At 37.9% G+C, this 14,918-nt stretch overlaps 1 protein-coding gene across 1 annotated transcript in view; it reads right to left on the bottom strand.

The window, feature by feature from the left end:
• The window catches only part of prox1a (prospero homeobox 1a), a 31,908-nt gene extending 18,083 nt beyond the window's left edge, over positions 1-13,825 (bottom strand). The window contains exons 1-4 of the mRNA XM_053509355.1: positions 13,596-13,825; positions 10,396-12,167; positions 7,025-7,135; positions 2,133-2,327 (exon numbers count right to left, since the gene is read on the bottom strand). Coding sequence (XP_053365330.1) covers positions 2,133-2,327; positions 7,025-7,135; positions 10,396-12,120 — 2,031 coding nt within the window. The 5' untranslated portion in view covers positions 12,121-12,167; positions 13,596-13,825. The remainder of the gene's footprint in view (positions 1-2,132; positions 2,328-7,024; positions 7,136-10,395; positions 12,168-13,595) is intronic.
• Between the last annotated feature and the right edge of the window lie 1,093 nt (positions 13,826-14,918).

Here is a 14,918-nt window from a genome sequence, read left to right as displayed (position 1 = left end):
AGAGAAGGTTAGTCCTACAATGTTAATAATATATAAAAGACGCTCCACTGTACTTTGGCAGCTAAATGGCACATACAGTAATCCACCTCGCTGTAATTCATCTCAAAGTCCTCAAAGGAAATCTTCTGCTGGAGCTTCTATATGTTCTACTTATGATCATTGATTATGATTTCGCTTATACATGTCTCTGTATGCACCAGATTATCTATTTTATCATTTGTTCATTTCCGATTAAATAAAGTTTCAGCGCTGATGCCACCTATACAGTAACAGTCAAATGGCTAATATACAATAACGGCAGAGAAAAAAAGAGTTACTCCACTTTCAGTTAAACCATGGAGTAAATAAAGTGTGTTAATAGTAAAAATTAAACCAATTAAAAAGTACAATTACTTGTATAATTTCTGCACCAGTACAGGACTAACTTTTTTTTTTGCCCAAGTCTGTCAGAGCAACTCATCTGTAATGATTCTTATTTTATTTGAACTTTAAAGCATAAAATCCTTATATAATAAATCTTGCATTAATCTATCAATAAATGCATCAATAATTTATTAGATAACTGTAAGCAAATCATTTACATATTTATTAATTTATTTAATGACAGATTCCTCCTTAGATAAATCCGCTGACCCACAGACACATAAGCGCTCGATATACTCCAATAAGAGATCCTCCTCTTTTTAAATCTCATTCATTCATTTTCAGTTCATTTTCTATACCACTCCTCTCGTGGGCGGCATCAGAGCAGAAAGCGAAGGACACCAAGGATGTGGTGCCAACCTACTGCAGGGCAATAGTGCACACTCAGTCTTACACTACGGGCAATCTGGAAATGCGTGATTTCTGACTGAATAGGGAGTAAACCAGAGTATCCGGAGGACGCCCGCGAAGCATGGGGAGCACATACGGAACCAACACAGATAGAACAGCTGTGAGTTTCGGCCCTGGAGGATTGAGGGGACTGTGTTTCAAATCAAATCGAATCATTACATAAATATTTGAGTCTGAACCATAACAATTTATTTGCTTTATCCAACAGGCATTTATTCATTCATTCACTTAAAGGAAAAACAAGGACCTGGCCGGTTCAATTCATCTTCTTTAGGAGGAAGAAATCTTATTAATAAATTGTATTTAAATGATGTCTTATTTTCATGATCATAGGCAAATTAAGTATAAGGTGTCCGCCTGTGTTACTCTACTACTGTAGGCACAAGTTATTTTCCCTATTTTGCATCCACTCTCTTTTCTTGTGGGCATAAACGCAGGCCTTTGCACTGGCGGCGGTAAAACAGCACAACAGAAGATGTGATAACCGAAATCCGCCGCGTTATTTTCAAACCCACTTTGGACCAAAATTGGCCTAATCTTAGCACAAGCGCGAGCTCGAAATGTTTTAAGTGCTCCCTGTCCCATTTCTTAAAATTAGATTTTGTGGAAATTCACACCATTACATTAAAGTCCAGGCCATTTCACCAAACTGCTAACAAAATATCTAACTAACAATTATTATGGGTTCTCCCAGAGGTTCTTACATCTTTAGAAATGACAAGCCATCATTATCAAAATAATTTACTGACCTCTTGGGGTTATTGGCCTGATTGACGGGTTGCTAGAACCGAAAGGCTTTGAACCCAAAATCAATAAGTCTATAATATAGATCAATGTCAAATTAGACCTGATGTTTCACTGGAAAGAAGGTTTAGAAAGCCTTAGATTGTAACAAATAAAAAACAACTCTGTCGTGGCCAGTAAATATGAATCAGCAAGCGTGATGCGTCATTAATCAGAGATCACTGCGGAATATATAAACTGAACTACATAATAAATGATCAAAGTCATAGTTGTTCGTTATTATTTGTTATGAATTAAATAAACCTGTCAATTGTACGGTTCGGACGTAAACAAAGTGGTGGCTTTAATAACAGGAAACTCTGGCTGACACGAAAACAATGCACTGGCTCTTCTTAAGCAGCATTCTAACATCATTTCAGTCATAAATCAAAAGTGCAGACATTTTCAGATCCTGTTTTTAAACTCATTTTTAACATTTACAAAACAAAACCAAACAAAACACAACAACATTCAGTAAGGACGCGTTCACGTGCTGTGCACTGCACAGAGCTTACCTCAAAGTCATTGGCCTTGTTATAGTGCATGTTGAGAGCGCGATAGAGCTCACAGTCCCGACTGACCGATAACTCCTCCACGCCAGTCACGCCATCGTTTATGGCCTGCCGAGCAAACTTCTCCATCTGGATGTAGTAGAACTCACGGAAGTTGCTAAACCACTTGATCAGCTGAGACGTGATGCAGCGGTTAAACTGTACAAAAAAAACAGAGACTTTAGGATTTTACTTTAATTTATTGCAAGACTATTTGGTCTTAATACAGATATGCATATTAATGGAAGATTAATACTTGAAACATTACAAATAATAAGTAAAGTAAATGAGTAATGCAGTTCAGCCAGATGTCAAAAAGATATTTAACTATAATGATGTTTCTGAAACAAACTAAGTTTGTAAATGGTCTTATTTTTATTTAATGAGTTTGCACAAATAGGAACAACTTAGGATGAAATTATATTTGTTTTAAACTAAGACAGGACATCCTGCAAGTTAGTTGTGGTATATTTGTGTTTTTTCTGCAATAGAGTAAAAGTTCGGGGATTTTAGGAAATAATATAGTATAATAAAAGAGAAACTGGTTTATTTTAAGTACAATTTTGGTGAAATTGATGCGTGATTGGCTGGCAAAACAACTGGATGACTGGTCATGTGTGAATAGTGCAGATCTTCCCTGGACAACCTGATGATACTGATAAGTGTACTTTAGACTATGTGTGAGCACATTTACTCTGAAACCCTAAGACATGTAGGCTAAAGTGCACCTATGAGTATAATACGGAATAATACAGAATAGCAGAGATGGCATCATTAACTTGAAATGTTCGCTAATTGTTAATTACAACACAATCCCAAAGCTAAAATTAACAAGTACAGTAGTACTCGAAGCCAACTACATCATCCATATGCCTGAAAGACCCCCAAATATACGTCCGACAGGAGGAAGGCTATAGTGTGCAACGATTTTCCTGTGACCTTTAATTTGTTTGTATCAGTTACAAAATTTAATTCTGCAAGCATCCAACCATCCGTTCTAAAATCCAAAGTACTACACTAACAACTGGCTCAGATGGACAAACAGACAAACAGACAGACTCACAGACATACGGAAAACGCTCAAATGTTTTTAGTTGATGGTGGAAAAGTAAAAATGACAAAAAAAATGAAAAAGGATGAGTATCAGCGTCTGAGGGAATAGTACTATAGTAAAATTAAAGGTAACAAAATATTGAGAGATCATAATGTAAAAATTAAGAAAGAAGTAACGACACAAGCTCTGGACTCCACTAAAGGCCCAAAAAGTGCCAAAGCCAAGACTTTTTTTTTTTTTTTTACGAATAGTTTACAAAAAAATTATTGCAAAAATGCGCCATAACAAATCCCCCCCCCCCACACCTTCAGAAATCTTGTGTAATGAAAATGTTCACAGCGAGCGAGAGAAAGGTTTCTAGCATGACCAGGGGTGATTACATGCAGTACAAAATCCAGAAAAGAATAACATTAGAGGTCAGTTGGGAAAATATGAAGGTGTCGGAATGTGACAACTCAGCACATGTCATCTTCCTGTCGAGCAAACAGTCACGGGACAAAAACGCGGAGCAAACGTAAGGATAAATGATGAATAACTATGTAACTAACCAGACAAACACACAACCAGACAAATGAGCAGATAAACAGCATCGTATAGTCAGGGTGATCAAACTGAGCATAAATAGACAGTAGATATTTCAAAATCAAAAACTATTTTAAAAAATCTATAAAAAAATAGGCTAAACCCTTAGTCTGATAACTATTGTATATGCGCATAGGTGTGTGTATCTGTACAAAATGTACTGTACACAAGTGTTATTTCCCGTATCAACAGAAATCCCGCTTTATTTTATTTACACATCTCTAGTTTCTACCCATCAATCACCAGTTAACACTTTAGTACATTATTAAACATCAGAAAACTAGATTTTTTGTGTTAACTATGAAGGCGTTTGATTATTTTACACATCTGATCAAAAGAAAATGCAGAGGTCTAATCTTTAACTCAGTACATGGGCAAAAGTTTGTGGACGCCACCTTGTTCTGACCTCAACCCCACTGAACACCTTTGGGAGGGACGGGAAGGCACCCTAGGCCTCAGTGCGCGCCTGACATCAGCGCCTAACCTCGCGGCTGCTCTTGGGGCTGAACAGCCGAACCCCCACAGCCAAGTTCTAACGTCTAGAGGAAATCCTTTATATAAGACTAGATGTTATGATAACAATAAAGAAGGAACTCGATCTGGAATGGGATGTTGAACAAGCAATGACAATACAATGACCAGATGGTCCCGCGGTGTGTGACTGTAAATGCAGCCCATGAGAAGCCACGGTGGCACCGGTGTCATAAACACCTTAAATGTTCTGGAAACGTTTCTTATTCAGCTTTATCCTTGACTTTAACTCATGACTTCCCTTAGAAGTGACATCTTATGAACATCCTGGTGCAGTCGTGACAATCTGAATTTGTTTTTCCATGAGGATTATTTTGGAAAAGACAGCGTTTCCGGGTAGCACATGTGACAGTGCATTTTTTGTTGCTGAAAGTAAATTTCATCTTATTTACCAATTCTAATAATTTATTATTATTATTATTATTATTATTATTATTAATAATAATAATAATAACATATTTTAACCTGTTCTGGCTGCATTCCTTTGACAAATATATATGAAACAAATTAAGAAAACATTGCTGTGACGTGTGTTACACGGGGCTTATGTGCCCAAACTCTATCAGCGTGTGAATTACTGTGAAGTTCAAAAATTAAAGTCGATTTTCTTCTAGCCATAACATATCCAGAATATAATATGACAAAGTTAAAAAAATAAACAAGATATTGGCAATTATAGATCATCTTTTACAAAAAGCTTTTTTACGTCATCAACTTTGCTACAAATTTAACACATCATGATATAAAACTGACAAACTTAATAAAGACAAACACTACAAGATGGCAGGGATAAATAACGTATAAATGAAACAGTTAAACATCTACAATCAACATTAACATTTATTTTTAAAATTTTCACGATAACCTAAAAATTATTTGAGAAGTCTCACCCTGTAAGAGTATCAGAAAATCTTAAATCTTCACAGAATTTAGTTACGAAAAACTATTTAGCATTTTACATCCAGTATAGATTCATTCTTTTATATATTGTTTTATTATTCAGTAATATACAACCGAACATTTCTTCTACCTGAATAATTTACCGCAAAACCTACAAATACAATTGTGAATATTTAGAATAAATATAGTGATATTTAAAAAAATGAGACATCGGGTACATAAAGCATAAAATCACTACATACTGTAGATCTTGTGATCTTCTTGTTATTCTATTAAAAACAAATTTCTTTTTGGAAGTTTCTATGGAAATGGATCCATTCCTCCAAATCATTATTTTCCATCAGGAATCCATCGCTCTGCTAACTAACGTTTTTAATTAGTCTTTCCTGCAGCTTTCATGAGTGTATTCCATGTAATTAGTCAGTAATGTATCACCTAGCATACATAGGTTTTGATCTATAAAGCACAGGCCACCCATTGTTCCTCATTATCAAGTGTGCACTCAAAACTAATTGTTCTCACCACCCTGATGTTGTTTTAGACTAATTTAACATGGAGTTTATTAGGAAAGGCATGACCCGTAAAAAGAAGACATCTAATTAAACAATTTTTTTTTTTTTTTACAAATATTATGATTTTTTCCCCCCTATTTAAAGTCAATGACTAAAAGGTATTTTCACATGGAAAGGCTGGTGGAAGGCTTTGAATCTGGAGGACTGAAATTCTGAGGCATGAAACTTATTTAATAGTTTAAAGAGAGTAGAAGATGAGTGTTTGGTCGGCCTATTGTTCAAGCCGGGATAAAAATATTTCCTTTAAATGAAAACACATTAAATGAAGCAAATTGATTTTATTTTTATTTGATCACTCAAACAGGGAAGATTTTAACTCTGTAAAAATAAACTACATCTCTAACAATTTATGATTTCATAACCTTGATATTTGAGATTTAGTATTTCATGGCTGTGCACAATTTAGGTAACCCACAATCTTTAGGACTAAACACTGTTTTTTTTTTTAAATGTACCTTTTTTTGAAAAGGTATTTACATGAAATATCCTGCCTGTTAATTCCATTTCTTTATTAAAAAACCCACACCGAGTCATCTCTCCACTCATAACCTTTTAACAAATCTGGGTGTTGTATATGTACACTAACTGCACTTATGACTGTGACAGCGTCCCGATCCTTCAATCTGACTTTATTTATTTTTTATTTTTTTGCAAATAATAAGATTTGGAAGGCATGTAGGAATTAATGTGATAATTACAACTACAAGGAAAATCACTGCATCAATATATTGGCACTATACAATAATCCTATCAGCTGACTATTCCAATCTTCTTATTAATGTAAAAATAATAATGCTTATTACTATTTATAATGCTATTTTCTCTTGCTTTTTTTTCATATCATATTACATTTGACAACAAAGGAAAAAAAACCCACTATTTCTGTGTTGTGCATTTTTTCATCCAATATTTCATCCAAAATCATTAGTTTAGTTTATCAGTAGAGGTGACCAGGAACTCATTGCAGGAATAAAGCTTTTAAATAGCTTATAAGAGTAATTGATTAATTTCTTCCCTCCCACACAGTCTACATAATGCAAGTGAAATGAAACATGGGCCTTCACCCTTAGAATAAAAATAAATAATATAATATTAACATCAACCTGCTCTAAGGGATTAAAGCCAGTTACTTAGGGTTAGGGTTAGAAAGAAGCTAGAGAGATGAAACCATCTGTTCAGCGCTAATTTAATGTTTAAAGCCCATGATATGAACTCACCTTCACATCAGAGAAGAAGATTTTCAGCATGTTGGAGCTGGGATAGCGTGTGTAGAAGAACATCAGCTTGGCCTTCTTCAAATGGTTTGGAGATAAGCCTTCTTGGATTTGCAGAATTAATGGTTAAGGGAAGTGCATTAGTATGAATTAACATGCATTTATTATGTACTATATTTATATAGATATCTTTAAACAACATAGAAAAATTGATTCTGTTAAAGATAAAGATCCCTTAGTGTTTTTCCTGACTGGTTCAGGAATTATCCTAAACATTCCAAAAACTGTGTGTGCCGGTCAATGTGGCTCTCATTACTGTTTAATGCAAGTGTGTTTTCTTTAATAAGAACCTCTCTTTATTTGTTGTTGAGGCTGTTGCATTGGTTGCCTTTTCTAAATAAATAGATGGATAAACAGATGGGCATTGCGATGAGTCCCAGGAGGAGCCATAGCTAACCACAGCTATCTACCCATTACATTTTACTCCTAACAACCACACAACTCTTTGCCCCCTCCCCCCCACCCTCTAGGCTCTGGGCCCAGACTGTGTGTTGCCAGCTTTTCCAGCTTTAGCCACATCTGCGATGTAGACTGGTCATGCCATTTCCTTGACAGATTAATGGCTTTATAATTTATCAAAATGAAGATGCATGTGGGGCTAAATCAATGGACCCATCAATCGACCATGTAATTCATCACTGTGGTTCCTTCGAGTCAGTTTATGTAGTCGGTGTTGCACTTTGTCCATTTCACAGCAGAGGTGTGAAATACGACAAACCGCATAAAATTACGGACTGCACGACCTCCACCAGGAACGGCACGAAGAATCCGATGCAACGCTATGAGGAGACGAATTGCCTTAGTGCTGTTTGTGTTGCAGGAGCTCTTCAACAACGCCATCATGCTATCCATGTCGACTGACGTTCTCCTTGTACAAGTCGAGAGGAGGAGGCTTCCCTCCATTACGCTGATAAGAAAGACTAAAAGAGCACTAGCTGCTTTCTTCTGCCATCTGTCATAATGTATACGACAAAGAAAAGCAACAATGAATGACTGAGTAACAGGATGAAAAAGATAGAGAGAGAGAGAGAGAGAGAGAGAGAGAGAGAAGGAGAGAGAGGGAGAGAGAGGGAGGTCTGAAAGCTTATTTAGAAGCACGGCCCGTCAAGTGAAGGCCTCTTCTCAAAGCATTTCTTGACAACATAGCAAGAGAAGTAGAAAAGCTAGTGAGCTACAGTAGTGAATACAAATTGACTCATCTTACTGTAGTTGTATAAAGTACTAGAAACACTGGCTCATTGGCTTTATCTTAATTATAACTCATAGGTCCATACAAAAGCTTAATTAAACATCATGGCTTGCCAGATACAAATATAACCCCCCGGCCTCGGGGGCCAAAGAGCTTCATTTCCATTTCCAAAAAAATGAAAATAATCCTTAACAGATCTTTAAAGTCTTGAACAACCATCTCAACACAAGCTTCCTCTTTCCTACAAGAAAATAAGCTGTTTCTAGGATACAATAATATGTCTGGTGACAAAGTCCCAAGTAAACATTGCCCCACTCACTGTAAAACGAGCCCGGCCACAAGCAAGGTCAGCCAGGAATAATGCAAACATGAATATGAAGGAGTGTGGAGGACGAGAGTGACCGCAGTATATAGACAAATGAGATGCTACGAAAACAGCAGAGCCACGGATAAGTGCGCCTCGTCAGTCTTGTTTCTGAGTTTGGATTTGGATTCACGGAGTTTTACGAAACGGAGACTATAACCGGTGAAATCTGATCCACATTGCCAGGTGTAAGGGGAGAAAACATGAGGTTGATAAATCCATAAATTAATGCTAGACATCTGCTCATCAACATGAAAAAAACAGACAGTTCATCCTAGTGTTCTATTAAAAGTATATAAATGACTAAGCAAATACTTAAATAAACAAAATAGCATGGTTTAACAGGGCTTACTGGAAAACAAACAAACAAACAAACAAACAAACAAACTGGTAACACATTAAAGATGTAATCATGAATACAAACTAAAAGAACAGCGGAGAGCTTTTTCTTTCTTTTACTTGGGTATATATATTTATAATATATGGGTTTTGAAGTGTAAAAGAAGCAGCAGGCATCGTTAGGATGACTGTCTAGTGCATTAGACATGCAAACTGACTTCGACACTCCCCATCCCTGATACTTACAAACGCACCATGTCAGAGCTGTTCTCTTTCTCTATATGCAAATCCTGCAGGGAAAATGAACAAGGCTATTTGTCTTGAGATGCAAAGAGGGTGCGTGACAAGGAAAACCATTCTGTCCAGGACAGAAACATCAAAAACATTTAGAAATATCTGAATAAAGTTTCAGATTATATGTATATGTATATATTTTTGTAACTCTATTGCACAATTAATGAAACATCATTCTCGAGAGCCTCCCCATGCACGTGCATTCGTTTGCCGAATAATATACATTTTAACGTCAAAATTTTTCAGTTGGATCTTAACAAAAATTTCTTTTGTGATAAAAATGTGCAGAGCACTCCATCTTTGTTTACTTTTAGATAAAAATAGATAGACAAAGCTTGTTAGACATCTCGCTGCTTGGTTAAAAAAAAAGGGTTGTAAAGAGGGACAGGATAAAAGATAAACAGCTACCTGCAAACACCTGTTCACATCTGAAAAAAACAGAAAGATGAAAAGAAAGGACCTGCTGCCAGGCAACAGCTATTAGTGCTGCAAGTGCTTTCGACTATAGCAAGCTCTTCATGATCAGAAAGAATACAACAATTTGCAGATATTCTCTGAAGCACTAGATGTGAATTAAGGGGAAGCACAGCGAAAACAAGGGTTTACTGCATTACTCTGAGAAAAAAAAAGCCCACTCACTGACAGATATATTTTCTCATCTTTCTAAACACAAGATGCTAAGATCTTTTGGCAAACGTGCACTTGGCCTTTTACTTCCTGGCTTTGAAATATGATTTGCTTTGAGCATTTATGTACAAAGTCTTGCATGGCCTGTGATGAAAGGGGGTGGGGTATTGTGAGTCTCTCTATGATAATTTGAGAACAGAGAAGATGGGAGGTATGTTTGTCATGGCAAAGCTTTTCAACACTTTGCCCTACAGTGCGCACTTAAAAAGCCCCTGAAAACAGAGAGCACCTTAAAAATGTCTTTTAGACCGAGGGATTTGAATTTACACTGGAACTCTTTAAGATTAATTGTTATTTGATCGTTTTAATCCACCCTGCAATATTTAAATATAATTTCTCGTTGATAAACTAAACGGGGAGAACAATTAATTCTAAAACAAAAGCAAAAGCACAATATAATAATAATCTTACATTGAGTCGGTAATTGTAAAAGGATATTGTACTTCCTGAATATGGAGAGATATCGGACATATCTTGGAGGTCACCACATTCAGACTTGATGAGAGATATTGAAAGGCCTTCCTGGATGTTTCCTGGATGTGTTGGTGAGATAGGACGATGGAGGCTGAGATGGTTCGATGACATCTTGGTCCGAAGGCTGGTAGTTTCTCTTGACAGGTCCATAGACTCAGGAGAAGACCTGTCCTTGCCTGGATAAGGCCCACTCGGAGCCCCTAGAGGGCTTTGGAAAGGATAGCCCATAATATGGAGAGGAAAAGGATGTCGGAAGGATGGAGGACTGAAGGCCATAGTCGAGGTTAATGGTGATGGGTGAAGACCGGGGTGGTGGTTTGCAGGTGCGGGTAAAGATCCGGACTGGTCTGCAGAGTTCTTTCTCACCACTAGAGGCAGGGCCTCTGTTTGGTCGTTTGGGTTGGGCACACGCATGTTGCTAAACGAATTGAGGGGATTGGGAATAATGACATCACCAAAACACTGTAAACGCTGGTTAGTAGTGTGAAAATTTGGGTTCTCGCGATTCACTACAAAGTGCTCAGAGGGTGTCTGCACAGTTGGGAAGCCCTGAGGAAGTGGATAAGGGGTTTTTGCAAAGACCTTTACCACTGTGTCCACCACCTGGGTCATGGCGGTGTTTAGTTCCTGTTTTAGTGTTTCTGCTAGTTGTTTCCCTTCGGCATGCATGGACACTGATCTATGGCCTTTTCCTTTAGAACCGTCCCGTTTGGGCTTCTCTCCCTCAGTCATCATGGTTTGCTCACAAATAAGTGACTGGGCTTGGTCCAAGAAATGTCCTGGATCAAGGTCGGACATTTCATTTTCTGAGCGGTTTGTGACAGAATCAGAGATGTGATTCTCCATTCCGTCAGAATTCAGGCTGTCCTCTGAGAGATTTCCATCTTCGTCATTCTCAGAGTCAGTGCTATCATAAATCTGATAGAACTTTTCTTGGAGCTGACGGAGCTGTTTTTGCATGTCCTCGAGCTGTAGTTTGAGATGACGGCGCTCCTCGTTTTTTTGCTCTTTGCGGGCAGAAATAAGTTGCTGGAAACTCTGCTGCTGCTGGGGTAGTTTCTGCTTGCGTTTGTTTTCCCTGTAACTCTCTCGAGGGCTCAGGGGTTGGGAAGCCCCATCACGCTCAGCCTCACCTATACGGTGTGTGACATTCGGAGAGTGGCTCATCCCACGGATTATGTTCTCCACTCTGGCACGTTTGGCCCTCAGGTGCTCATCTGTCAACCGGTCAATGTCAAATTGTGCCATGGAAGGCCTACTGAAAGGGGACAGACACTCCTGAGGGCTGCCCCGTGATGAGGTGCTGCAGACGTCCTCCGGGTGGATCTCGGAGCTTGTCCTGGAGAGGCCGTTGCTCTGGAAGTCGGGTTCATTTGCCCCATTTTTGGTTAAATTGTTTTTTAGCAGCTGGGAGATGATGGTGGCCCCGGGAAAGTTCACCAAGGTGTCTTCATAAGAGCTGGCCCGCTTCAGCAACTTGTGAAGCACATTGGTCTTCTCGCTGTCTGTGTGCTGCACCACAGAACAGTTAACATCCTGCTCGGCTCCGTGCGGATTCATGGCAATAAAATTGCTTGTTTGTAAATGGGCTAAAGCTACAGACACGGTACGTACGGTCCTTTTCACTCCAATGTCAACTCTTCTTCTCTTGGTTTGTCTATTTAAGAGGGACGTGTTGTCATGGTCCGGCATCACTGGAAACGTTGTTACACCATTTTAAAAAGCTCGCCAGCTGGACCCTGCGAGACAAGTGAGGGAAAAGATTTCAATATTTAATGAGTAAAGTTCTTTCTATATAACAAAGACATCACTCATCATTTTTCTCTATATTTTATTATCATTATATCTAACTATAGACCACTTGATCATTCTTAGGTAAACATGAAAAAACAACTGTATCTAGTAGAGTAAAACAGTGTATCACGTTATGAGCACGCTGGGGGAAAAAAAGGCCACTTCGTTTTATCTCTATTTACTTTTCAGTGAAGGAAAATAATTAGATTTAAAATTTACATCACATTTCTAAATATAAAATAAGACACATATCTACTTGATGGCACTGGGTCGGCTGATTTTTATTTTTTAAACCTTTTCACGCTACTTTAAAATATTTTTATGAAAAATAAAACATTTATGATATATATTTATTGTAAACAAATTAGTTATAACAATCACAATAAATAATAAACCAGATCCTTGATACATACTGTATATGCTCCTGTCTTCTGCTAAATTTAAGTGAAAAAGGTAAAAGTTTTGATCACTTGACCTCACACACCAATCCAGCTGACTGTAGCGCCGCGACATGAGTGTATAAGGCAAGTAATATTTAAATGTCGTAAAATATGACATGGTGTGATAAACTTACAGACCAAATGTACACTAATATATTATTGTTGCCATTGTAAAGATTTTTGTGGGCTGAAAAACTATTTAAATTCTTTCTTTTTAGAACAGAAAATGGTAATAAGTTGATATCTATGAGAAAAAAACACGTGCAGAATATTTTACACGGTCAGCCAAATATTCTCCACCTGCACACTATATGTATATATATTTCAAAAAACAAAATCAGCACAGATTTTTTTTTTTTTTTTTTACGACGTGATAAACATGATGACTTTTGGTCCGTGCGTAATGACGCAGCCGCCATCAACACACCGTGATTAAAACTGCTTTTTTTTTCTTTTTTGGTCAGAAAGTGAACTGTTATCAAACTAAAGCGAAGCCGCCGTCCAAAACCAAACCAGACGCGTTCTTTACATATAAAACATCAACACTAACGCGCAAAACACGCGCAAAACACCCCGGTGGTTAAGTTACTAAAGCCGTGAGTAGGTGAGCATGGGGAGAATCCTGACTTGGACAGACAGAGGAGATGAACGTCGCTGTTTCTCCTACTTTGTATCACAGCTTTTAAAAATGAAAAGTAGCCGGAATGGACAAATGAGACGCACGCGCAGGGGTTCTGTAGGTACACGGCGCCGCGCGGGCGGTCAGAGATCATCAGTATAGAACAGAGCTGTGGGTTAGACCGCACCTGCTTAGGAATAATCCGCTGTCGTTAAACTGGAGAGAGAGAGAGAGAGGGATAGAGAGAGAGAGGGAGAGAGGGATAGAGCGCGCGCACACGGAACTTACACCAAGGCACGGATAGACTTACTTACTCCGGAGATGAGAAAGCCTTGAGCTTCTTTAGAGTGGAGTAAGAGACGATGGATAGGACTGCTCAGCCCCTGGACGAATGTGAGTAATTTCTCAGGACAGTGAGGGCGCAGAGAGAGAGAGAGAGAGAGAGAGAGAGAGAGCTCTAGTGCGCCGCTCCTCTCTCTACCTGGAAATTGTGCGGCGACCAGCAGGACGAGGCTCACATCACATCACATCAGCAAGAATGACTTTAAGACGCGAATAAAGGAAGCAGGAAGACGGCGCGTCACGATCGTGGTGATGCAACGACTTCAGCTACCAATAAGAGCAGTGCACTGGATCCGGAGGAATACAAAACACTCAACTTCTCCGCTGTGGACAGACACCCAATCAACAACAAAGGCACCAAAGAAAACAAGAGGGTAACTCAAGTAGCTTTTTATTATCTGTTATTCCATCGCTCATTTCTGTTTAAAATCACCTGTTCCCTGATCAGCTGGAAACCAAGCATTGATCACATTTTGAAACTTTTTGAATTCTTTAAGATGCCGCTGCAAGAACTTAAACATCACTTAGTCCACACATGGTCAGATTTGCTTAAACACTGCTTAAACACACGCAGGTTATATTTACTGTAGATGGAGCCTCACTTACAGGTCATTGAAAATCGATTTAATTATGAACTCACCCACAATAATCCCAATAATCTACTTTCGGAGGCACACTTTCCGAGGTTGACCCTTTTTTTTTGTTTGTTTACAACTTAAGATATAATTGATGAAATCATCTAAACGATGAATCTATTATCAGCAGGCGCAAAAAGCCGCGGCGCATTCTTACACTGCCGAGCGGAGCCGCAAATTCCAGCCGCCAGTGTAAGAATTTAGGAAGGTAAATTCATCTTTTTATACTATTAAAAACATCTTTATGCAAACATCTTTACACCTTGTTTTATTAAATTTTAATTGTCACTAAAAAGATTAATAAATTAGGTATTATAATAATATTGCTTGGAAACTGAGTTGTTGCATTTCTGCACATCCGATATAAAGGGAAAAGTTAGTGAGCGTTTAGTGTACCTTATCAGATTATGTTATATTCAAATAGATTAACTACACATTTTGGTAATTTAAGTAATACTACTAATAAAATGATAATACCAATTACAAAAAGATAACACAATAATTTAGCAGTATATTTTAATTTATATTCTCATTGTTCAGCTGGGGGCACATATTGAGTATTTTTAAAATTTCTATTACAAAAAAAACAAAACGCGTAGGATGTGCAAAGAGACCTGTTAATCAGCTTATTATTATTGTTATTATTGTTATTATGGCATA

This window comes from Clarias gariepinus, chromosome 13, assembly GCF_024256425.1.
Source record: "Clarias gariepinus isolate MV-2021 ecotype Netherlands chromosome 13, CGAR_prim_01v2, whole genome shotgun sequence".
Taxonomy (NCBI): domain Eukaryota; kingdom Metazoa; phylum Chordata; class Actinopteri; order Siluriformes; family Clariidae; genus Clarias; species Clarias gariepinus.
Note: the sequence above shows the minus strand (reverse complement) of the source record. Positions and strands in the feature narration are given on the sequence as shown.